The 24,896-nt window shown below is 41.9% G+C and overlaps 1 protein-coding gene across 3 annotated transcripts in view; it reads right to left on the bottom strand.

Annotated features, from left to right (window-relative positions):
- Nucleotides 1-24,896, bottom strand: part of Rai14 (retinoic acid induced 14) — a 133,687-nt gene that overhangs the window by 16,158 nt on the left and 92,633 nt on the right. For 2 of the 3 annotated variants that reach the window (XM_028767574.1, XM_028767573.1), the window contains exons 4-11: nucleotides 19,343-19,431; nucleotides 9,821-9,885; nucleotides 6,297-6,354; nucleotides 5,452-5,522; nucleotides 3,485-3,591; nucleotides 2,634-2,812; nucleotides 2,166-2,194; nucleotides 1,008-1,094 (exon numbers count right to left, since the gene is read on the bottom strand). In XM_028767574.1, coding sequence (XP_028623407.1) covers nucleotides 1,008-1,094; nucleotides 2,166-2,194; nucleotides 2,634-2,812; nucleotides 3,485-3,591; nucleotides 5,452-5,522; nucleotides 6,297-6,354; nucleotides 9,821-9,885; nucleotides 19,343-19,431 — 685 coding nt within the window. The remainder of the gene's footprint in view (nucleotides 1-1,007; nucleotides 1,095-2,165; nucleotides 2,195-2,633; nucleotides 2,813-3,484; nucleotides 3,592-5,451; nucleotides 5,523-6,296; nucleotides 6,355-9,820; nucleotides 9,886-19,342; nucleotides 19,432-24,896) is intronic. The other variant, XM_028767575.1, reaches the window with a different exon arrangement.

Genomic DNA, 24,896 nt, shown 5'->3' on the forward strand with positions numbered 1-24,896 from the left:
CTGTGGCCAAACCTAACGAGAGGTTTGTATAGTTTCATTTACTTCAGGAGTAAGAGTCTTAAGGCATTCCAACTGCATCAAGCATTTCTAAAAGCCGTCAGAGTATTAACTAGGTAGCACTGATCTATTAACTAGCACAACCTTTTAAAATCTATAAAGTTCTATTGTGGGTTGAGAACAGTGTTAACAAATATGCCGGCATATTTACAACTACCTACCAGGTTCGACAGTCCTCTCCCACTACTTAAATATGGACTCTCCTCTTTACAGCCTATGCCGCCTTAGCAATAAAAACCTATCCTATTTTTATCTGACATTTCATTTCTGTTGTTGTTGTTGTTCTTGCTCCCCTGAGGTTGTTACTATGAACTCAGGAAAAAAAACCTTTAATATTAGCCATTCATAAATATAATAAGAAAGTCAAATATATTGTATCAACATGTTTAAGAAAATAACTAAGATTCATTATCATCTATGTCTTCACTCCCTGAGCTGTTGTTAATCATCCGAGCTGTTAATATGAGGAACTAACAACATTTGAGATTATCTTGGGGAAAGAACTCTGTCATAGATTGGAAGAAATTTCCTTGAGGATGTATGTATGTATGTATGTATGTATGTATGTATGTATGTATATATACATATACATATATAGCAAAATTCTAATTTTGAGATAGGTAAAACCTACAATATTCCAGCTTAATAACTGACACTGTCATTTGCGCTCCCCACTCCTTTCTCTCCTTCCGACACCCCCCGTGTGTGTGTGTGTCTGTGTGTGTGTGGTGTTCTTCTGGAGATCGAACCCAGGGTCAGACACACACTAGGCAGGAGCTATAACATTATGCTTCATACCCAGCCCCATAACTTGAAATGTAAAACTACTAAGGAAGATTTAGAATATGTGTTTAGGGCTCAGTAGTACTACGTCCCTTTGGACCTACATATAGAACGACGGCTTTTCGACTTATTATTTATTTATTCATTCACTTGCTTTTGCTTTTTACCTGTGTAGGACTGAGAGGAGGTGGTGGAGCTTTGCGTTTTTTTGGAGTTCCACTTCTTTCTGAGCTTATTTTAGAGACTTGGTCATGCTGAAAGTTATCACAGTCCAGAGAACGGGGGAGGTGGGTTAGTTATGTTAGTAAAGTCTGAGCAAGTAGCTGCAGCAAACACAGGAGGACAACCTGACAGTGACACAGTCAACTTCATCGTGCTCTGAAACACACCACCCACGGAACAATATGTGACATGCATATGTGCTAGGTTTTCTTCCAGTAACCCATGCTTTCAAGGCAATATTAAAAAAAAAAAAAGGAAAAACCACCGATTAAGGCTGTAGAACTGGGAAAGGATGAAGGCATGTCTATCATAATTTAGAACCCAGAATGCATTCACAGTCAGCTTTCCCTCATAATGCAGAATGGTCTGCACCTCCCCCCCGCCCCCACCCCAACTTTTAAGAAACGAGGGGAAGGAGAGCCTCCTGTGCAAAGGGTCTGGATAAGCAACAGTTAGAGCAAAATAAATCCATTGTTAAGTATCTGCTTTCTATGCTGGAAAAACCTCAGTGTATAAATGCACAAGACAGCCAGATATACACGCAGAACAAACATGCTTTTAGGAAAAACTCCAATAAGGAAGCGTCTTCATCGCTACTCTGAATAACACTAATGGCAGTATCACAAACTGCGATTAAAATTAAAAAGCCCAATCTCTTATTTTTCTCAAATACCTTAGCAATTTCACACACACACCCACACACACCCACACATACACACACACACACACACACACACACACACACACACGCACACACAAATTATCCATAGGATGTGACATTTAAGATATTTTCATTTACTTTCAAGATTTAGCCACTCTAAACATTTTTCGCATTGGTCTGTACTTCCTGGAAAAATAAAAGGTGGTAAGTATGAAGTACGAACTTTTGAAAACAAACGGTAAAATTGTGAAGAAAATATTTGCTACCATGTAACAGTGACTGTATAATCATTTCCTCAAAATTTATGCCAGTCCTTAAGCATTTTCAACCCAGTTTTTAATCACTGTCCTAAAGAAGCACAACATTTACTCTCAACGTTTTCATATTGTCATGAGCAAAAGTTTAAAAAAAAAAAGTAGCATTTTGCCCCCAAGATAAATACCTGCTTTGGTTTTGTTGGCGTCTTTAAATCTAAGGAGAAAAAGTGAAAGAAAAAAAGACTGTAAGAACCATAATGACTCATACCATTTACAAATTTTGGGTGGCTAGACACACACACTCATACACACAAACACAAACCACACATACACATTCTCACAAACACACACACACACTCACATACACACACATACACTCACACACACATACACATACAAACACAAATCATACACACACTCTCTCACAGACACACACACTCATATACCACACAAACACACACACACAAACACAGACACACACACTCACAAATACACAAACACACACATCACCATACACAACATTTCAAACTTTATCTTCAAGCATATGTTTAAAAGAATAATAAAACATATCATATTGCACAAATTCCTCTGTCCTTTCAGGGAGTAACGAGTGGGTAAATTTGAAACAACATTGGCTATTTTCTTTCACATACCAGCATCCTGAGAGATTTTTGATAATAGAAGGCTTTGAATTCCTGCATTTTCCGAGAGTTTGGAATAATATAAGGCATTGTGTCCAAGAGAATCTACCAGGTTCAGGTCTGCCCCCTTTTTAATTAAGGTTTCCACAGTGTTAGAGCTGCCAGTTTCACAAGCTAGCATGAGAGCAGTTCTAGAAGAAAACAAAAGAGACTTTAGTTTAGCAACAGCCAAAGGTGGACATGCTTTCCTGGGACTCACTGACTGGGATACAAGGAAAGAAGCATTAAATACAATTACCCCTCAGTCCTCTGGGGAATTAAGTAGAATACTGTCAAGACTAAATAAAGTGGTATTTTTGGATTAAATCAAAACATTAGACCACACCAAATAGCTGTCAGTCTTCCACACAGGAATACACACACAATAGAATTCCTATGATTGGTGCAAATACCAAGCCTATTTTGGAGGCTGGATTCTAGTTGTCCCAGAATTTGCCTTGTAGGCCAGGCTGGCTTTGATCTCAGAGTCATCTGCCTCTGGCCTCTGGGATTAAAGGCGTGTGCCACCATATTTGGCTTTAAAATTATTTTTAAATGCATCCAATATATTTACTTTTGTTTTGTTTCGGATGAAAAAAAATTACAGGAAATGGCTTATTCAGTTCAATATTTAATGAGTTTCGTTGCAGATCCAGCCAGCAGTTCTGCCCATGGAGATCTGGGGGAACTTATTTTTAAAAAAAGTCAAAACAGATCCTCAATTACCAGGAAAGGCAAAAAGGAAACGACTTTATAACATTTATAACATTCAACAAAAGTAGGCATATCCTTGAAATTCTGACTTCTGCCTTTACGTGTGATACCTTCCATTTTTGTCCCTGGAATTGACATCTGCACCGTGATCCAGGAGGAAGTGGCAGGCCTCACTGTGGCCGTTTTGTACTGCGACAAGCAGGGGTATGTTCCCATCCTAGGAAAGAAACTCCATTCAGACTGTAACTTTAGTTCCAAACACCAGGATTGCAAAACGCTTGTCCTTCCCACATTTTCTGTCCTGGCTCGTACTGTCTACTCTTTCATTCACAGAGATATTCTATGCCCCCTTAGGGCCACCATTACCCGTAAGCATACATTGTTTGCAATTTCACGACTTTTAGCTGTTTTATGCAATTTCACTGACTTTAGCTTTTCTCTAGAAGTCCCAGCTGCTTGGGTTGCTTCTTCCATGAGCTATCACTGACTCTGCCTAGTAACGGAGGAGAACCCACACACTAAGAGTGTTAAGAGGGAAGTAAATGGGTTCTGGAGAAATGGCTTAGCAGTTAAGAGCAAGCGCTGCTCTTACGGAAAACCCAAGCTCCACCCCCTGCACCTGCACACAGGAATGAGAGAACTAACTGACCTGCTCACTGTGTCTTCTAACATCAAGCTGCACCTCCCAATAAATAAGACACGTACAATTTTAAATGTAAAGTTTAAAAAAAAATTATTAGGGCTGGAGAGAAGGTTTAGGCTGCTTTCCCAGAGTACCTGGATTCGACTGTGGCAGCTGACAACCATCTATAACACCAGTTCCTGGGCTTTCATGCCCTCTGACCTCTGCAGGCACCAGGGATACATGTGGTGCATATATATACATACATGCAGGTGAAACTTTAATACATAAATAAATATAAACAAACAACCCCCCTCCCCTCCCCGAAAAAACCCACAGAAAACAGGACAAAACAAAAACCAATGGTATAAGTGCTCCAGATTTTAAAGACGGGTATGTGGGTTCTATTTGCATAAAAAAGTAACTCGGGACTGGGACCAAGGCTACATATGAAGTTTGTTTGTGTATTTTTTTCCATGTGATTTACACGGTCCAGTCAGGTGTGTGGAATGGATTTGCACTTAAGACATTGTACCATGGCTCAATAAGTTTCAGGCTGTGGAGAACATTGGAGTTGTGGGCTTTGGGAATAGAGATATTTAATCTGTGAATTTAAACTTCCGAAAGTTTAAATGCATTTGCTTGACCAGGGGCAACTGTACGTATGTCAATCCAAATACTACACTATGTCCTTAAACCCTGGGGCCACATACCACAGACATACAAATTTATTCTCGTAATAGGCCAGTGAGGCTTACATAGACTAAAAGTTCTCTTCAGAGTTGGGAAATTCTACCAGAAGTCATCTGAGATGATACCCATGTACAGAAAGAAAACAATGGAAATTCCAACTAGAAATCTCTGACGGTTTACACTGATCGTCATCTTAAGACTCTGGTGACAAATCTACGGACATCAATGGGAGACTTTCTACAGGACCCACCACGACAGCCAGAATGGAATAAAAAGAAGAAAGCAAGCTGATGAACAGTACTCATCTCCCTTTGCTTAATGATGGTACATTATGGATACAGTGTAGCTAGCTCCCTCCAGTTCCCACTGCCTCAATTTCTCTCCCAAGATGCTCTGCACCTTCAAAGTGTGAGCCCAAACCAATCCCTCCTTTCTTAAGCTGCTGCTGTCGGGTACTTTGTCACAGCAACACGAGAGATAACACACAAAATTTTCTACTTTTATAAACTGAGAAACAATGTTTTATTCGTATTTGGGTTAATCACAAACACTGACATATACTTAACGAAAATGCACATCTCTAAGAAGCATGCTGTGTAACACATGAATGGTTTAGGGATTCCTAAGTATTAACATAGAAAACCATTTTTGCAGAAAAAAAAAATCTGGTTGAAAAGAAACAGAAATTTGCCAGCTACTGAGGACTTTAAAGTCCCAGCTGAAGTCTGCAACCACACTTCTTAGTGTTTGCCTGGTACATACCATGTCTTTAAGGTTTATGGGGCTCTTGTGTTCGCAGAGGACCTGCACAGCCTGAAGGCATCCCTGTGCCGCTGAGGAAGGAAAAACAGACAGTCACAAACTACCCAGATTGCCACGTCTAAGAAGGGAGGGTCTGCCCAGCAGGAAAAGGCACTGAAGAGTGTGCAAAAGGCTGGGTACCAGGTGAAAACACTGCTAAATTTCAGCTTTAGCCGAAGGTATTGCCACATACTCCCTGTTACCCATAGGCAAGCATTTGATTTAGCTTCTTATGGGACTTGGCTTTTCTATTCCTAGAAGTAAAACAAAGTATGTATTTAATCACCCTCCTCCCCATGAATTCAGCATCAACATTTGTCAGTTGAAGCAGTGACAGACAGTAAAGCCAAAGGTTTATAAATACAATTGACGTCCATTGTGATCCCTGCCTCTTGCTAAAAGAACAACAAAAAAAACCAGCATCTACTAGTCCTGAAACCCACAAGTGCTCATAACTCTCTACTTTAAAAAGAAACTTTAAATTGATTTAGAAATCTGTATACATTTGTATGTATATAAATGCATGTGTACTTAGTACTGGAGGCTAAAACCAGAAGTGTGCACATGCTAAGCACACGCTTTATCTCTGAGTTGTGCTCTCAGCCTGAGGTGAATATATTAACCATGGTTACACGGCAGGAAACTGATTGTAGGTGCCCTCCTTAATAAATCTGTGTGTGACTTACGAACTGAGTCTAACGGGATGCCAGGAACTCCGGAAACGAGCCCCGGGAAGAGTACAGGAAGGTATGACAACTAAACCCTTTCTTAGAGCAGAGAAGGGCAAACAGGAGAATGACCGTTACCTGCATAATGTAAAGCTGTTTTCCCCGAGTTGTCAGTGCTTTCAGCTGGGCTCTTGTACTGTGAGACAAAAATAAGTATCTTAAAGTAACTGCATTGAGTCTACCCTTCTCCTTCTCCGTCTAACGGCAGTTACTCAGGAGGGCACACACATTCGTAAATTCTACCTTTAGAGCAGACAGTCCTTTATGAAGAAGATAGCTATCCAAATAACCACGGAACCAGATACAGTCAGCCCTTTGCTGCTCTGGTCACTCACTCTTCTCATACCCCACTGGTTAACGCACTCCAAGATCTCTCATGTGGAGCTCAGATTTTTCCCATTTCTTCTCTCATTCTCTGGCCCCCTTCCTAACACCAGCTTTTTCCGAGTCACCTACACAGACTCATTTCCTTGTCTCTCCATTGCTCCTGAACCTACCTAGCTCAGTTACGTGCCCCCTTGGAATTCCACAGTGATGGCCCAAGCCAAGGTCATCAACTGTCTTTTAGTTCCTACTCTGACCACTCAGCAGCAGCCTACCCTCTCCAAAGACACTCTTCTTCTTCCTTCTTGATGCTGTCTGGCTCAGCCTCTCATCGCTCCTGCCACTGCCCTGGCCAGCCCACCTCAGCTCACATTTGTCATTGTCTCCCTGCAGCTCTCTTCTTGGTAATCCCATCTATACCTGCATCCAGATGTTAGTGACGCACAAACACAGATCCAAACAACAGCAGGGAGTCGTATGTAAGTATTGTGTGGCAGACTCTGGGTCAGGAATTGCTTTACACCTGTTAACAACCCAAGCTAGAGAACTATTCCTGCGATCACTTTCAGGGGAAACCGAGGTACAAGTAGGTTAACAAATTGCTCCAATTATAGTTGTGGTGACGCCAGGATCTGATCCTGTTGGAGCCTGGATTCTTATTCTTATACAAGCGTTACCTATGATTGCCCTGGCTCGAGAACCCACTGGTTTGCATCTCAGAAGCACTCAAAAGGCAAGTTTTCTACTCTTCTCTCCCTAGCCTGCTCCTCCCCACGTATTTACTATTTCCGTGAACATCAACCACCATTGTTAATCTACCCAATGAGATAGAAGCCAAACTAGCTTTGCTTTCTCCTCTCCTTCCTCCTCCAGTAGCTCACTGGTACGGTACATCCTGTAGGTCCTTTCTCTAAACTGTACATGAGAGCTAGCCTGTTCTCTTCCTCATTACCTTCATCATAGCCCCAGGCAGCTCACGTGAAAAGCTAGTCTAGCCTCCACTAGGTCTCATTTGTTTTGACCTGTCTTAATCACTTCTCTACACAAAAGAATCATCTTAGAAAACGGTATAAGTCCTGTTTGCCCTTCACAATTCCACAGTGAACCTAGAATTGCTTAGCTTGGCCATCACAACACACAGCAGCCTGCGTTTTGTATCACATTCTCTTATTTCTCTGCTTCTGCCTTAGTCACTGGCTCCCCAATCCCTCCCTGCCTCGCAGTAGAACCTTGCCTCCCCACAATCGCTCTATTTTGGAATGAGTTCCGCTGGTACTTTGCACACTGGCGATCTCAGCTTAAGCATCGCCTTCTCTATGAGGGCTGTCCTAGAAAACACTACTTTCCTCCTAAGTGCTCTGCAATTTGTGACATATAGTCCTTCCCATAATAACCAGACTGTGAACTCCATCAAGCACCAACTGCCCTGCTTGCTGGTAGATACTTAACACTTAGCACCAAGCCCAGGACCCTGGAAGCATTTGATATCAGGGAAGAGTATGAGGATTTAACATGGAGAAGGAAGAGAGTTCACTTGAATTTGTAGGACTCCACCAAGTTCTATCTGTCCTAACTTCCTTAAGGAGCCAGAATCTGGAAATGGTAACAGCTGGAGAGCAGAAATATCTCCAGCAAACTGACAGGGCATAGAGAGACCAATGCACAGGGTACAAGAGCGAAGGCTCAGGGAGAACACTAAATGCAGAAGGCATTGGGGGTAAGACAGCAGGAGACAAAGGGGTCTCCTTTGTACACAGCCTGACTTGCAAAGAGCTGAACAAGGGGTCTGAGAGGTCTGGGACCCAGTGCAAGCCCCGCAGGAAGCCATGGAAGGCTGAATTCCTAACAGTAATCCAGAAAGAACAATGCTCAGAAGCCAGAGGAGGTAAGAACCGGCTACCTTAAAGCGCAATGCTTACTCTGCTGTGGTCAGAAGAACAGAGATCGAGTTACTACTTACCAAGGCTCTGACCTAATTTTAGAACGGGCACAAGGAACTGTTTAAAGGCTTCAAAGGTTTCAGAGAAAAACCAAGGTATTTGCATAACCAGATATAAAATTACATTAGAGGCTAGAATATCTGGTCCTAGCCCACAAGGACTTCCAAGCTTGTCAGGTTAAATCTTCCTTAAAATCAGAGCCAGATGCATGAGCTGGAGTGGAATGGGATTTAAAACATATTTTTAAAAAGTGAGGTAGGACTCAGGGTATAGCTACAGGGCACTCTGGGCAAGAGAGTCAATTTTTCCCCCTTCATCCTGAGTGCCTGGTCCTAGAGAAGGTAAGAAAATCTCCATATTAAGTGGTCAAGAGCAACTCGCTTAAGTCAACACCACAAACACTGATCTGTTTTTCCTGAATTTTGCTTCAAAGACCTGTTAAGGTTAGGCACTCCTGGAATGTGCAGCACTGGGGACCATGCAAAGCAAGAAGAGCGAGCTGTATGATCAATAAAGCAAGTTGAGAGATGTGACCACAGTTTTGCCTTAGAGTTTCAAAGCTGGATAAAAGCAAGATGCTGAGTCTCCAAGAGTGTCTGTGAAAGCTAGGACGACAGCTTGACAGGACAGACAGTACTCCAAACACTTATTTTATTGCTCCACGCTGTTCCTGAAAATAGTCAGCTTGCATTTTGACTAGCAACAGCTGGCCATGACTGTAGGGATGCTATTGTGGGGTTGGGTTCATGAAATACACATCGTTACAAATTTACGGAGGTCAGCACCTTAGGGGATCATTATAAACTTTCCGGCAAAGCCAGCAAACCAGGGAGTTGGCCAAAAATTATAAATAAGAATAAAACCGGGCACTTAAACAAGAACCAAAAACTAACTAAAAGCTTATCAAGTTACGTACCAAGACATAATGGTTGAAACTGTTTATCCAGAAGGACTGCATCCCTTGAGCAACTTACAGAGAGCACACCAGGATGCTGCAGAGCCAGGCTCTGCTACGGTTTGGAAAATGTTTCATGAAAAGCCGACTTTCAGAAAAGAGGAATTGAATAAGGGGATAATGAGGCCGATCCTAGGAAGACAACTCAAATTTTAGTGAGGACCCAAGTCTCTTCTAGTCGAGTTGCCATGGAGACAACCTTGTGGTTGGCTGTTCTTCCCACATGGGCTGTAGGATAATATTAAAAGGGATGTGTACTGAGAAGAGGTATTTCTCCTTTCACAAATAAGATTACCTTTCAATTAGAAATAAATAAATAAATAAATAAATAAATAAATAAATAAATAAAGTGACATATCTGTAACCTTCAGTTACCCACTTACCTGAAGTAGCTTCTTGATGTACTCCGGGTGGCCATTCTTGGCTGCGATATGTAAAGCACTGTGACCTAAATGGATTAAAAGGTAAACATCGGGGAAAGTGGCCACGTTAAAAATAACAAATAAATATAGATAAATAAATAAATAGACAAATATCAAAAACCCAAAACAACTTTCATTTTTAACTGGTTTCCTTATAGCTTTCTCTTGCATCTTAATTTTGGTTGATTTCCCCCAGTCCTGCTCCTCTTCCTTCTTATTCTCCCACCAAGTATTCCCTCTTTACTTTCATGTCACGTGTTTTAGCATCCTTCAAACCCTCTTGGTTAAAGCTGCTTTCTCTCAAGGTCTGTTCTCTAGCTTCATGACCTATACTCACAAGACAACCAGTAGAAGCCAGAATCTATATATGAAAGCCCATGTGATGTTTGTCTTTTTGAGCCCAGGTTACCTCAACACAATATTTTCCTGTAAGCTTCACAGTGTCAGGTCTTTTTTTTTTCTTTCACGGATGGATGACATTCTATTGTGTATATGCAGTAGAGTGTCATTGTGCATTTTTCTGTTGATGGACATTTTAGGCTGCTTTGATTTCCTTGCTATTGTGACAGGAGAAGCAATAAGCGAGGACGTGCGAGTTTCTCTGTGGTAAGTCCTTTGGGTGTATGCTCAGGGGTGGTGCGGTAGGTGATACTTTAGTTTTGCTCTTGCTGTTTGGAAATCCCTACAGTGATCTCCATAGCAGCCGCTCTCCTGGCTCCCACTGGTAGCCAGTTTCCTCTTGCCTTACTTAGCTTTGTTGGCATCTATAATTCAAAGTGGATCAAAGACCTTCATTTAAAGCAAGAATGGCTGAAACTGTCAAAGCAAAGCACGGGAATAAACATGACGCTAGACAAGACCTTTCTGAACAGCACACGCTTCCTACATAGTTCCTAATTGTTACGCCAAAGACAGCTATGAGGAATAAATTCTTCTCCAACAAAGAAGGGGTTGTTTCTCTAGAGATTAAGGTCGTACATTCTTTGGTGTGTCCATGGAGCATCCCACCCACAGGTAACATTCAGAGGCTCTAACCACTGCACCCTGCCGGTTCTGGTCAGCTCTGGTCAGGTGTGTGGTAGTACCAGGCTTCGCAGTGCTACAGTTAGCGGACACAGGTGTGCAGAATGCCCCGTGTCCACAACGGTCACACCAGACTAGAATATCTCAGGCTTAGAAATGCAGAAAAGATAGCCCACAAGTCAGCAGAGAACATTCTAGAAACCCAAATACTTCCATGATACATTGGACCCCTCACTTCCCTCTTCTTAAAACGTGCTCACCATGAATGAACATTACCTGGAGGTTTCAGATTTTTTACAAGTCCTTGCTCATACATTATGTTAAAAGAACATTTCTTAAGTCCCTTTAGGACTCCAGTATAGGACACTGCTACCCAACTGCCTAGTGTCAAATAAGCTTCCACACCAGGGCCTCGGAAATTGTTGTGTTTGGCTTGGATTTCCTTCCCCTAGAACAGTCACACAGTTTTCTCTCTGACATTCAGATTCAAACTGAAGGCTGCCTTTTAAATGAGGTCTTCCCTGGACTGGAGATGTAGCTTGCTTAGTAGAGGGGCAGGCTAAGTATTCATGTTTCAATATCTAGCAGGACCCAAATGTGGCACTGTGAGGCACTGTGACACCAACACCAGATCAGACGTGCAAGGTCATCCTTGGCTATACAGTTTGAGGCCATCCTGGGATACATGAGACCTTGTCTCAAATGTAGGCCCTTTTTTTGCCCCACTCATTACAAATTCCTTTTCCTCCTTAATCCCTTTAACACTGGTTTTCTGCTTCATTTCTTTATTCTTCATAACACCACACACCTTGCAGTACTCGCCCCATTCTTAGCTCTAGAGATAGATATATACTTCCTACTATGTACACATACACACACCACTACCTATTGGTCAGTTGGTCTCCCGCCCATGCAGCTCTGTCTCACTTCCTATTGAAATTCTTGCTCCTACAACATGGACCACTGACGAACATCTGGTTCTCAATATATTCCAGTCATTTTTAATTAAAGAGTATGCTAATTTCAATGTCTGTATTGAGTACCAACACATCCCCAAGGTAACACTGATAAGCAACCTCACATGCTTCAAACCCAGTTTCAACTTCAAAACTATTGATGTTTTAGGCTGAATAATTACTGTAGATGATCAATCTGTTAATCTGCCTCCGTGGCCTCTACCTATGAGAAGTCAAGTTGTGACAATCAAAACCACCATGAGACATTACAAAAGGTCGCCTATGGAAAAAAGGAGAGCCTAAAATTGAGATTATGCATTTAGAGGAACAATTTATTCTATATGATGGCTCAGTTCCAAATACTATTTTCTTTCTAATTAGTCTTCATTCAGCACTGACTAGAATTTACTAGAGAATCATACAGTTTGTAAACACCTTAAAGATGAGACACTCAGGATATCAAGGGAGCCACATAAAATCATCTACTATCTCAAAAGAACACATCTCTTCTATTCTGCAAAAGATACCCTGAAATGTTAAGGACATTTGTTTAGTTGGGGTAGGATACTGAAGCAGAAGTCCCTCAACCCTCTTTTAAAAGGATGTGGATGAGGACAATTAAGAGATGAGGGAAGAGAACTTTGAAAGTGGGAAAATAAGAATTTCTTTGTCCTCTTCTTTGTTTTAGGTACAGGATGTCTCTCTCCTTTTCAGAACTAAAAGAGGCCTGAGAGTGTGGCTTTCATTACCCTTTGCATTTAATAGGCTGAGTGGTTAGCTTGGCCTCCGCAGACATCATCAGTTGTACCACTGTTTCTAAGGACAACTGCATTTTAAATTTTAAACAAATGCCTTACAAATGAACTTCTGGAATGTGTCCTGACTGTAAACTGGGGACTGTTTATACTGTGCATGCAATGTATTAACTGGTTACTACTCTGGGAAACAAAGCTACTCTACACAAACACCATTCACTGGACAAAGGCATAGTTGTCAAAAGACAGTGTGGTAGGAATATTCAAATAACATACCACAACAAGATAACAGGATTTCATTTCATTTCCAGGGTTCTGGTCATACCTAGAAGTGAGCGATTGATATCTAGAGAAGCAAACATTCATCTATTCCCCTGCGATGTGTGCCCCTATATAGTAGTATTTTCACTTGGTCTCAACTCCAAATAACAAATCATTGCTGGACACTGCCATACTGAAGCAAGATGTCTCTCACTGCCAGCATTAAAACAAATTTCTCCTTTCAAATACAAATTTTCCTGGACAGAATACATTATTTATGATGGAAGCCCACTGGAAGGAGAAGATACATATTCCTGGCTCCCAGACAGCTATGGATCTGTCTGGGCTGTCAGGGAGCAACTTCCCTACAGAAAAATATCAAGACAACCATAACTCATGTTCAGTCTGGCAGATCTTTGCCCACGAGAGAAAGAGGGGGGGAAAGGAGGGAGGGAGGCAGACACAGTGTTAATTTTAAACCAAGAGACCCAGATGACATTTCAATAAATGATCCTATATCAAAGTGACTCTAAGCATCTTCTTCTGAACTACTGATATGATCATTTCTTCATAGTTCAAGACTTCTAGAGAAAACAGGAAAGAACTAGCTAGCAGACACTGTGGTGTCTGATCACGTTGCCCAAGTGCCTGTGACATTTTCACATCTGGAAATAAGTAAAGAATTAAGAAACAAGACGACTACGATGTTCGACTGGATATGCCTTAAAGTATTTCCTTAAAGGTCAGTTTCAAAATGCAGAATACATTTCTACAATAAAAGCTCAAATTTAAACAGTTATTATTTACAATTTTATACATATATAAATGAATTTTTTTTAAAAAGAAAACCTCATTTTGCACTCCCAGAGAGGAAGCCGAACAGAAAACATTTGCTCTAGTAATGTTACTATTAGAGTTATGAGACTGTCCCTTACCACTATCTCTAAAGCACAATCTAGACTCTGAGGCCATTTCTGAGTGTCAGCACCCGAGTATTTTCACAGCCAGGCATGCTGATCCTTACTGATTATGACATGCAGCTATTAGGATGAATCATCCTCTGAAATATCTGATTAAGTGAATATTATCTTTTCCTTCTCCCCCCGCCCCCCTTCCATATCAGGAAGAAAAAAAGTGAGTGTGGGAGAGAACAGAAAAGATAATATTCCTTTAATCAGGTGTTTTAGACACATGCTTTTAACCCCAGCTCTGGCTGTTCTGGAACTCACTATGTAGTCTAGGGTGGCCTCAAACTCTCAAAGATGTGCCTACCTCTGCCTCCTAAATCTGGGATTAAAAGTATGCATTAATTAGCTTTTTTATTTTCATAAAGTCACAGTTTTGAGTGGGATTAGGGTGTCTAATCGAATAAAAGGCCACCCAGAAATTTAATATCAAAAGCAATCAAGCAAACAAACAAGACTCGGACAGGGAGCCTAGGAACCATAGATGTTAAAGGAGGGCTCACAATGTCAGGAGGACTCACAATGCTAGAGGAGGACTTACAATGCTAGGAGGACTTACAATACTAGGAGGACTCAAGTTTCACTCCTCCAAAGGCTCCTGTGCTTTATGTTCTCATACTTCTGATGCCCACTCATCCAAGCATCCTTTGTAATTAAAGAGGTTCCATAAGGAAGAGTGCAGCAGGAGATTAGAGAAAATGTAGGGTTGTAAGTGTGGTAAGACACACAAGTCATCCTTCCGTCCACATCTGCCTCTTGTAAAACCTTTGTATTATTCAGCTAAGCACATCTAGAATTTGTATTACCATCTAGAATTTGCATGATAGAGGCAGTTGTGGCCACAGCCCACTTGGTACCCAGTGAGGTCCAAGGGGTTCTATTGCACAGTGTATGAGCTGTGTTTCCATTCCCCATGCTGATCCTGGGATCCAGTCCCCCCCAGATAGCCAACCTGGTTTACGGGAGCCACAGGTGGATTCAGTAGGTTATCACAAAAGGAAGACATGAAATACCCTGGGAATTATATGGGGGAAGAGAGGAAGGAACATGGGTGCACGTGACCATATTTCATCGTATACATATATTGAATTCTCAGTTAAAAGAAGGGAGAAAAGCTCCTAGTGATGCTGGGGTATGGAATGGAGAGTCCGAGGCCTCGTGGTGTAGAGGAAGGCTGCCACATCGGCCTGGCACTATCAACTAAAACAAGGAAATCTCGATGCATTAGTCACAATTGTTTTGAATTGAGCCACACAGTCCCAGTGTACACATGTGTTAATAAGGAGGGTCTGAGGCTCACACTCCCGATACTTAGAATAAGCAGCGGGTTCTGTGGGCATTTCTTTCCGGTCTTCTAATGGTATTTTCATTCCATTCTGTCTCCTACTGTGTTGAACAGGCAACAACAGCAATAATCAAAAACAACTAGCCAAAAAAAAAAAAACCAAACACACCTCAGCATCGCTTTTGTTGTATGCCTAGACTGTTTGCTACACCAAGATAATTGCCAATTCTCATCTAGGGGAAGAACAAGACCACACGAGAAACAAGGGATGCAAGATACACACCATGGGCGCAGTCCGGGGAGGCTCAACTCCCAATCTGTACCCCGTGCTACTTGGCAAACAGCAACAGATAAGGAGTGTGTGTGTGCTGGGCAGAGGGGTGGGTCCAAACAAAACCATAAGCGACGGTCTTCCCATGTCTGAGAGGTTTGGGTTGTTTGTTTTCATCTTTAAAGCACAACCACTTGGTGTCACACTGTTAAACTTTTCTAGTTCTTTATCCCTGTCATTTTGAGTCAGAATCTCCCCAGGAGCCCGTCCTGGCCCTACATGTGATATTCTTCTTCCTCAGCCAAAAATGCTATCACATCAGACTCAAACATTTTTTGTTTTGTTGTTGTGTGTTGTTGTTTGTCTTAAAGATTTGAAGTCTTTCAATAGCCTAATGAGAAAAGGAAAATAAAAAGTGATCTGACTGAAGACCTGTTAGACATGATAAAACAGTAGCCAAATACTTTATACGATTTTTTTTTCAGTGAATATAGCCTGACACATTGTGACATCGTGCTGAGAATTTCACTTAAGCCTGCTATCTGAAGTATGCAGTCATCTGCCCACTGTGTTCTTCTTATAAGATACACTGTGGGACGTCCATAAAAATTCTCAGAATTCCAAGCATTTCATATGGAAGGATAACTCATAAGATAAATATAAAAAAAACTTATTTGCCTCTAAAGACTGTCTATTCGATAGTTTAAAAAGTAGAAAAAAAATTTCCATTTTGATCATCTTATAGACTTTGTGAATAAAAAGAAGAGAAGGAATCTGGGTAACAGATCCTGAAAGCAGGAGACGCCCACTGCTGAAAAATCCCTCCAGGAGCCAGGCCTGGAGGCACACACCTGTGAGAGGCAGGAGGATGACTGTCAGTTCAAGGCCTGCCGGTCCACATAGGGACTTCCAGGCCAGGCAGGATGATGATGATGATGAAGCTGAGGGCAATAACAGTGACGTAATCCCCAAGCAACAGGGTGTGATTCTCAGGAACTGATTTTTGTGTCTACTGTCGGCAGGTTTTCACATCGAAGGCTATATTGCATCTCGCCACACTGTGCTACACTGAAGGTGGGTTTGCTGGGAACATCCTGTCAAAGCCGAGTTATTTAAATTGCCCTCTAACTATGAATGGTATTTTGCACTAAGGCACAGTGAGTGAGTGATCCCTTTCTCTCATGTTCAGATGTGCTTTCTTAAGAGAAGCAGGAGAGTGAACACACAGGCCAGGTACAGGAGAGACACAGGCAAGGGCGGCAAAAGCCCACTGTGTTTATCCTCCTCACTGTGGTAGAAAAAGCTGGAGCAGTGCAATCCGGATCAGGCTAGATCAGGCCAGAGAGCCCATGAGCTTCCCACTGAGCAGACATTCCTGTCATGTGCTGCTGTGTGGGTTCATGGAGTCACTGCAGGAGGAGGTGCCTCACCAAGACCCAGATAAACCTGCAAAGCCTCTACGCAGTGCTGGCCTCACCGCTGCTGCTGGCAAATGACCGGAAGTGCCTGGAAGCTCTGGGACTCATGGAGCTTTTGATACCATCCTGGGCCACAGAGTACTCAGTCACCAATTTCAATCAGTTTCCACTGGCCAGCACTGTGTGTAGCTGAGATGTTCAGGGTTCATTGTTGACCTGGCTTTCAGAAATCCAGTTAGAAATGTGATAGATAAATAAACAAAAAGCGAACCCACATGGCTGCGTGTGGCCACAGAAAAGCTGATGAAAATCATCCTAAGAGCATGAGGGGAATATGATATGGGCCGGATACTAAATAAAAGACAACGGCAGCTTGAGTCAGTTGTTTTAAGGGCTTGAGTCCCATCCCCCAGAACCCACATTTAAAAAGCATGATGGTGTGAGCTTATAATCCCAGCATTGGAGAGGCAGAGGTGGGTTGATTTAGTCTGACCCCTAGAGCCTGCTGATCAACCAGCATAAGTCTACTGAATAGGCTTCAAGGAGAGACCCTGTCTCAAAATACATACCGAATGACCCTGGGAAATGATACGCAGGTACACACACACACACACACATACACACACGTACCTGAAAACACATGAACACAAATACACACACACACATACACACACACACACACACACACACAAATGCAGGACACAGAATTCTATAACATGATCTGAGCTCAGTTGACACATGTTAGGAAAAACATGTATTTTGTTTTTGATTTTTTTTTAAGGAGCATAATAATAATATTTTTTCTTTGTGGTAGGTGTAGAAGCAGTGGTTATTTTCTTGGCCTTTTTTTTGTTGTTGTTACTTTCTTATCATAAACATGTATCCCAGAAGATAATGTCCCTCTTTAAGGAAAGACAAAGAGTGACATTTGTCTCTGACAGAATAACTACATTACCGCTGATCTATTTCCTAATAACAGAAGCAGTCCTGAAGAATCCCAGGACAGCGGGCCTGCTCACTGCAGCCTAGTTCTCTGGCACTGAAGTTTGCTAGAGAGCAAGACCCTTTGCTGATGTTATGGGAGGTGTGTCAGCCACTCATATTTGACCTGTATGATGCGGAGTAACTTTAAAAACAGTGACAGGGTACTTTAAAAATAAACAGAATAGCTGGGCCTTCAGATTAAAGATGTCATTTGCATGGAATGAATTAATATTCCCCTCAAAGCAGTCACTCAAAGAAGTCATTTATTTTTCTACTAACCCTGCCCTTCTTCATATATTTTTGGAATTCTCTGTGGAACTGCTCAGAAAAATCATTAGTATTTCTTCTTTTCCCCCATTTTCCCCCAAAAGTAGTTTTATCAGTTTGATTAAATTGCTGACTTGACTCCATCTGGTTCTTGACTTTTCCAGAAAACAAACACAACTTTTCTCAAAGTATAAAAATTCCAAATTAGCAAATTACTTTTAAAAAGAAAGAAAAGAAAGGAAGAAAGAAAGAAAGAAAGAAAGAAAAGAAAGACAGAAAGAAAGAAAGAAAGAAAGAAAGAAAGAAAGAAAGAAAGAAAGAAAGGACAGAAGGAAGGAAGGAAAGAAGGAAAAGGAAAGGAAAGAAAAGGAAAGAAAAGAAAAAAGAAAAGAAAAAGAGCCAAACGCACCACAGACTTTGAAAACCATTCTGAAACATTAGGTTTCCAACCATACGGTGGGTAATAATTGCCTTTTAACACCTGGCTGATCCCCAAGATGGCTGTTTTGAGGAGGCCACTTATAGGAGGGAAAGGAGGGTGGGGACTCGATATAGCCAGCTTAATGAAAAACCCAGATGAAGGTTCCACAATTATACCAATTTTATATCCCAGTAAAAACCAACATAAACCTTTTAGAAGCCAATGATTTTCAAGTGCAACAAATGAAGTCATTATCTTGAACCTTTCCACATGGCCAAGAGAGAACATATCCTAGGCCACTGACCCCCGGGGCTCCTTGCTCGATGACAGTGCTATAAAGGCAGGGCTGTCCTGCTTTCCTTCTCACTGGCTTCACATCAGAATCACCCACAGAGCTTTTAGGGAACACCGCATGTGTTAACGTGATAAAGTAACTCAACCAAGACGCCTAAGGGAGAAAAATTTGATTGGCTCACAGTTCCAGGTCACAGCAAGAGTTGAGACAAAAGTCGTCCTTCTGTCCAGAGTTCTAAGCTAGCTATGAAATAATGTTACCAATAATCCATCACATTTATCAGTTTACATAAAATCAAGAATTAGGAGATACTGGTGGATCTACACATACAGTCCTAGAAAATAACATAAAAAGCAATGTTGGAAGAGGAGAAGCACAGAGCCACCAGCTGACTGGATGCACAAGATGGAAATACCCATAAGGACAAACACTGAAGCAACTGTAGAACTTTGCCACTGAATTTTTGATTGATTGATTGCTTCTGCCTGCAGACTCTGATTTTTCCACAGTGAATACATACCCCTTTTATGACACCCACTCTCACACTGGCTGGGTGATTTAAGAGGTGAAGAAAGCACTTACCGGAAGAATCTTGGGCAGTCACATCCGCACCATGTGTAACCATGACCTTGAGACATTCCACATGTCCTTTCGCAGCAGCAAGGTGGAAACTGCAAGGAGAGAAGGAACACACCTCCTTAGGAGTTCATCCTCTCAAAGAGCATCTCCAGCAAACCTTGACTTCTCCGTGAACATGCTCTCTCTCCTGAGCTCCACGGCAACCCTCTGAGAGCACAGTGGTCAAGGTTATCAACCTCATGGTGAACATTAGACACTCAGGAGGGTCTCATGGTTTGTTCATTTACACTGTTTTTCCTCTTTGGCGCTGGGGCTTGAATCCAGAATATCGTATTTAACTCTGAGCTACACATCCCCAGTCAATCACTGTCATCATTTATTAAGTGATGGATTAGGAACTTTCAACCCAAAGACAAGGCTCTTTCAAAACTGACACTGACCACATATTTGCCTCTTTCTCCACCCAGTTTGAGCGTCTAAGTAATAAGTCATTAACTTTTTCCCTATTGTCCAGAGCTCACAGGAAAAGCATCTTTCTTAAACAATACCCTCTACTAAGTCACACCAGGTCAAGCCATGTCTGCTGCGGTTCTACAGCTGAAGAACAGAGTCACAGGGAACTTTAGTTGAGCGTTCAGTAAATGCCCAACATCTTTTATACATTATCTCTGTTCATTCCCATAACAGCTTTTAAGGTAAGACTTATATCTGTGGTTGGCATAGGAATAACAGGGCAAACAACAATAAAGCCTCCGACTGGGCTCCAGAACTCAGTGAAACTTGAACCGCACACTGTACTCACCATCTTTAGAACGCCATTAAAAGGATTAATATCTATATACCATACTAACCATCCCTGCAGGTTCCTGAGAGAAGGCATTCAGGACCAGAAGCAGATACAGTCTCCAACATGGAATGACAGCCTGGCTTCTCAGTCTCACTCTTATGGAGAGGGGTAGACAAGCCCTCCCTCCTCTGCCTCAGCTATGTATCCTTGGGATACTTCCTATGCAGGCTATCTCTGAATTATACCCATGTAGCGAGTGTCTACCTATATGGTTTCTTTGCCCTCAGGGCCTGGAGTCACGGTCAACTGGCAAATGCAAGATCTGATATTTGAACCCAGTGTGTGTGTGACTGCAGACCTCTCTCTTGACAGCTAAGTATAGTGAATGGACAGATCACCAAAGGAGGATACTTCAGATCTGGTAGTAAATCAGCAACTAGAAAACAACAGCTAATTCTCTGTGTCTGGACAAAGTTCATCCAGCTTCTGTTGAGCCTAAATTCCCTTTGCTGTAAAGAAAAGCTGGTCAAAGCCTACTTTGTAACCCAATCACGTTGTTTTAATGTCTGTAACTTGACCTGCATACAATCTCTCTACCGTTGGACTTCACTCTGTAAGTTGTTCACATATTAGTAAAAATGTTCTTGTTTGGAAACGAGGTGACAGAATTCGAGGTGACTGATACTTCACTGATAGAATCCTGGTGAAATAAAGCTTGCCCCGTAAAAGGCAGCCCCACACTCTCTCATTTGCTCAGCATTGAGGAGGGCCCTTCATTCTGTCATAAGTGGAAAGTCGTCTATCGTAACTGCCTTGGTGGAAGCTTTCTGAACAGGCCCCAGACACAGAACTGGTAAACATAATATAATGAACTGGTCTTGAGGATATGGAGTCTCCACGTCTACCTTAGTTATTGAACACTACCTTCAGAGCTCCTGATAACTAAGCATCTAGATTGCTAATGCCTAAAGTTGATAAATTGTCTTCTTTCCTGTAGCTATGTGTTTGCTTATTAGATGTTCACTTTGCTCTCTTCTATGATCAGAGGACAATAAAATTACAGGTGTTTAGCCAAGAGGATGGAAGTCATTCTAATCCATACTAGGAACAGTGCTTGTTTTATAAACATACACAGATACAGACACACACACACACACACATAAATTTGTTACGGTTTTTATTTAATGAGTTTTCTTTGAGGCAGGAGCTTGCTACACAGTACACACTGGCTTCAAACTCACCATCCTGTTGATTCAGCTTTTCAAATGGTGGTATCACATTTGTGTGACACCACACCTAGCTTCCATATAAACTTTCGATTAAAATATAACACAGGTAAAGAAGACGGCATGTAACTACATGGATGGCTGAATTTTTGTGAATGGAACACACCTACTTTACTTCATACAGATTAAGCAACACAACACAGCCAGATGCTTCATGGCCTCGCTGAAGCTGTCCTCTGGGCCCTCGTCATGTCACAGGATGGCATACTGCATTTATGGGTAGTTTAAGCTGCAGACACATCTGCAGTCACTGCTATTGCAGCACGGATGCTTGCAGCCAGATAAACTTGACATGAAAGTCACTGGATGACTTAGAACACAGAGATTCAAACCATTCCTTGGGAGGCCATGACCATTATAAGGAAGAAACAGTGTTGGGAAGATGGGCTTGGCTCTCAGCTCCACAACACAAACTCCTCAGATGTTAGTTTTAAAGGAAAACTGATACTAACCTAATCTGGCATCTTTGATGGCTGTAATGCATCTTATTGGTGGAGCCGATGAATAAAAGAATCACTGACTATATTGTAACAAAGTATGGTGGATGAGTGTGATTTTGATGTGCTTCACCATGTCCATCTGACGTTGGATTAGAATTCAGAGTGAGGGTGATTTCTTCCCCCTCTGTATTTTGGGGATTTTCCAACTATTATCTTGCAGAATGCTTGGATCCTGCTATTAAAAGAGAATAGTCTATACATACATACATACACACACACACACACACACACACACACACACACTTCCAATCACCATTTTCCGTTTTTAAATTTTTATAGAAAATAAAATTTCCATATTTTACAGAAGGCTTCAATACTTGCCACTCTTAACAGAATACCCCCCCCAAAAAAAAAACCCACAAATAATTAGGAAGAACTCACTACAGGAACAGATAATCATCTAGCAATTCTGCACTGCATAAAACCCTACTTTTAGTAAAGTCACTATTTACAACAGCTGCACTGTGGAACCAATCTAAGTGTCCTACAAAAGAGGCTGGATTAAAAACATGTGACACAGATCCACGATGGATTTTTTTTTTCAAACATTAAGAAAGAATGAATTTGTGTCACTTGCAGGAAGAAAATGAATGTAACTGGAGATAATCTTACAAAGAAAATTAAACCAGTTTCAGAAAGAAAAGGAAGTTTCCATTGCCACATTACTTGGGTTATTAAAATATTGGACATTTTCGCTAAAGGGCCTTATGAAAAGAATATATAACTATAATCATCCAGAATATGGCGATTCAAAAACGTTTTCCAGTATTCTTTTATGCCAGAGTAGAGACTGGTTTCGAGTGTCTGGGTTACATTTTCCCAAAAGTGACAATTATCCACTTAAGTGAAAGGCAGTGGGAGGTCTGGCATGGTCCATGAACTAAAGCCAACATAAAACTCCCATTTCTGCTGCGGGTTTGGTTTCCATAGGTATACTCCCTGGCATATTATGGGCTATTAATCAAAGGTAGGGTAAATACCATGGCATAGAAGAGTAAGGCAGGAAGGAACACTGCCTCCAATTCTGTTGCTTTCGCGTACTTAACTTGGACATCTAATTCTGTTACAACTTTATCTTCAGGAATCCACATCGTGATTCCTAATGTCCATGACTTTCAGAAATGAAAGCTTCTAATATTCTTAACGTTTAGGGGAAGGCGGAATAGTCAGGGAGCCTAGAAAGCATTCAAAGAAACGTAGCAGTGGTAGGAGGTCCTCTATGTCACCTTTAGGGGCACAGACTCATGGGATTTGAGCATGAGCCCTGCTACTCATTGGCGTGATCTCGGGCAAGAGTTCTCTGTGTCTCAGTTTGCTCACTAGTAAAATGTCCATCAGAAATAAAAGAATTTGTATGTAAAAGTACTGATCTACAAAATGACACCAGTTATTACACAGCACAGTCTGTGACATGATTGCTTAATGAAAGAAATTTAGTGTTCAGAAAGGACAGACTTGGGTCTGGCAACGCTGTAAAACTGAAGACAGAGAGGGGGGAGAAGATAAAAGCTCCATGCCTTTCTAGGGACTGGGAACTTGGGGACAAAGCTGAAGACATTCCCAGGCCCCAAAGACCCCAACACCAGCCTTTTCTAAGGCTCACACTGGAGCTACTTAAGTTCTGGCACCTTCCAGAGAAGTGATAATCCCCAGAGCAGCACTTGGCGGCAGCGAGACATTAACATTTAGCCTCTGAATGTGAGGCAGAAGCAGGGCCAACTTGAACAAGATACTCAAGTGGGGAACACTGGATTTCACTGGGCAGAAAGAGCAAGACTCATCGGTGACAAAGCCTTGATTTGTAGCTAACAGGGGGCGTGTTTCCTCTCCTACGCAGACAGCGGTAAGCATGAGTGCTTTCAGAGGAGACTGTCTAGGGAGCTGGGAGACAGGGACGGGCTAGCAAGCAGGCACTTGCACAGGTACTACAGGATTAGGAGTAGAGGGCACCCCAGGTCACCACTTAATAGCTGGCATCTCTATTAGCCTACATTATAGAACACTAGCTAAAAGCATCCACCTGTAAATGACCTAAAAGCTACACATAAACTCCCCTTAACATGCTTTGGGACAACTCGGATGGGGTGTTAGGAATATGTGCTACCTTAAGTATGAGATACATGTGATACTGCTATATTTGTGTGCCTTTTAAGTATTGTTGCTACTATAGCTAAATCCGTCCACTCACATACTACCATGTATAGGCATTTGTCAAATACGGTTCTGAGCACTGAACAGTGACTAAGACAAACTCACTTCTTTTGAAACTCAGTTTCTCGTCAAGTCAAAAGGTTGACCAGACTCTGGGGGAACATTTTGTATAATACAACACACACACACACACACACACACACACACACACGAGTGTTTGGGGATTTAGCAACATTCAGAGACAGTTCTGATTACTGATAGAGAAGGGGGAGAAGAGAGCCCAGCTAATGTCTAGAAGCCAGAGATAACCGGCAAGAATCTCAAACATCATAGGACAGCTCTTATCTCAAAATATCTCATTCCTAGGTTGAAAAGCCCCTGTGCTAAGTCTTTAAATCAACATATAATGTTGAAGCATGATCTATTAAAGACTAAAGAAATAAAATCAGCATATTTTCACACTATACTGAGCCATGATCCGCATAACATACATTCACCTTCTCAAGATGTACAACTGGGTTGTTTTTAGCACAGTCACAAACGTGTGCAAGCAAGGCCACAAAGCAGCAAGACACCAACAGTTAGCCTGAGTGTGAACCAGAGGCAGAGGCAACTTGAATGAGACACTCAAGTGTCAACCTAGCTGTGGTGGTCAGACTTCCCGTCCCTGTGACAAAATTCCCTCAGCTAGGAAGGCTTTGTTTTGCAGTCCATCATGGTGAGAGGACACAGCAGGAAAGAGATTCACTGCCATGGCAGCCAGGAACTGGAGAGAACAGGCTGGGTGAGGCAGAAGCACACACCCTGTGACTTACTTCCTCCAGCCAGGCCCC

This window comes from Grammomys surdaster, unplaced genomic scaffold, assembly GCF_004785775.1.
Source record: "Grammomys surdaster isolate TR1022 unplaced genomic scaffold, NIH_TR_1.0 174, whole genome shotgun sequence".
Classification (NCBI taxonomy): Eukaryota; Metazoa; Chordata; class Mammalia; order Rodentia; family Muridae; genus Grammomys; species Grammomys surdaster.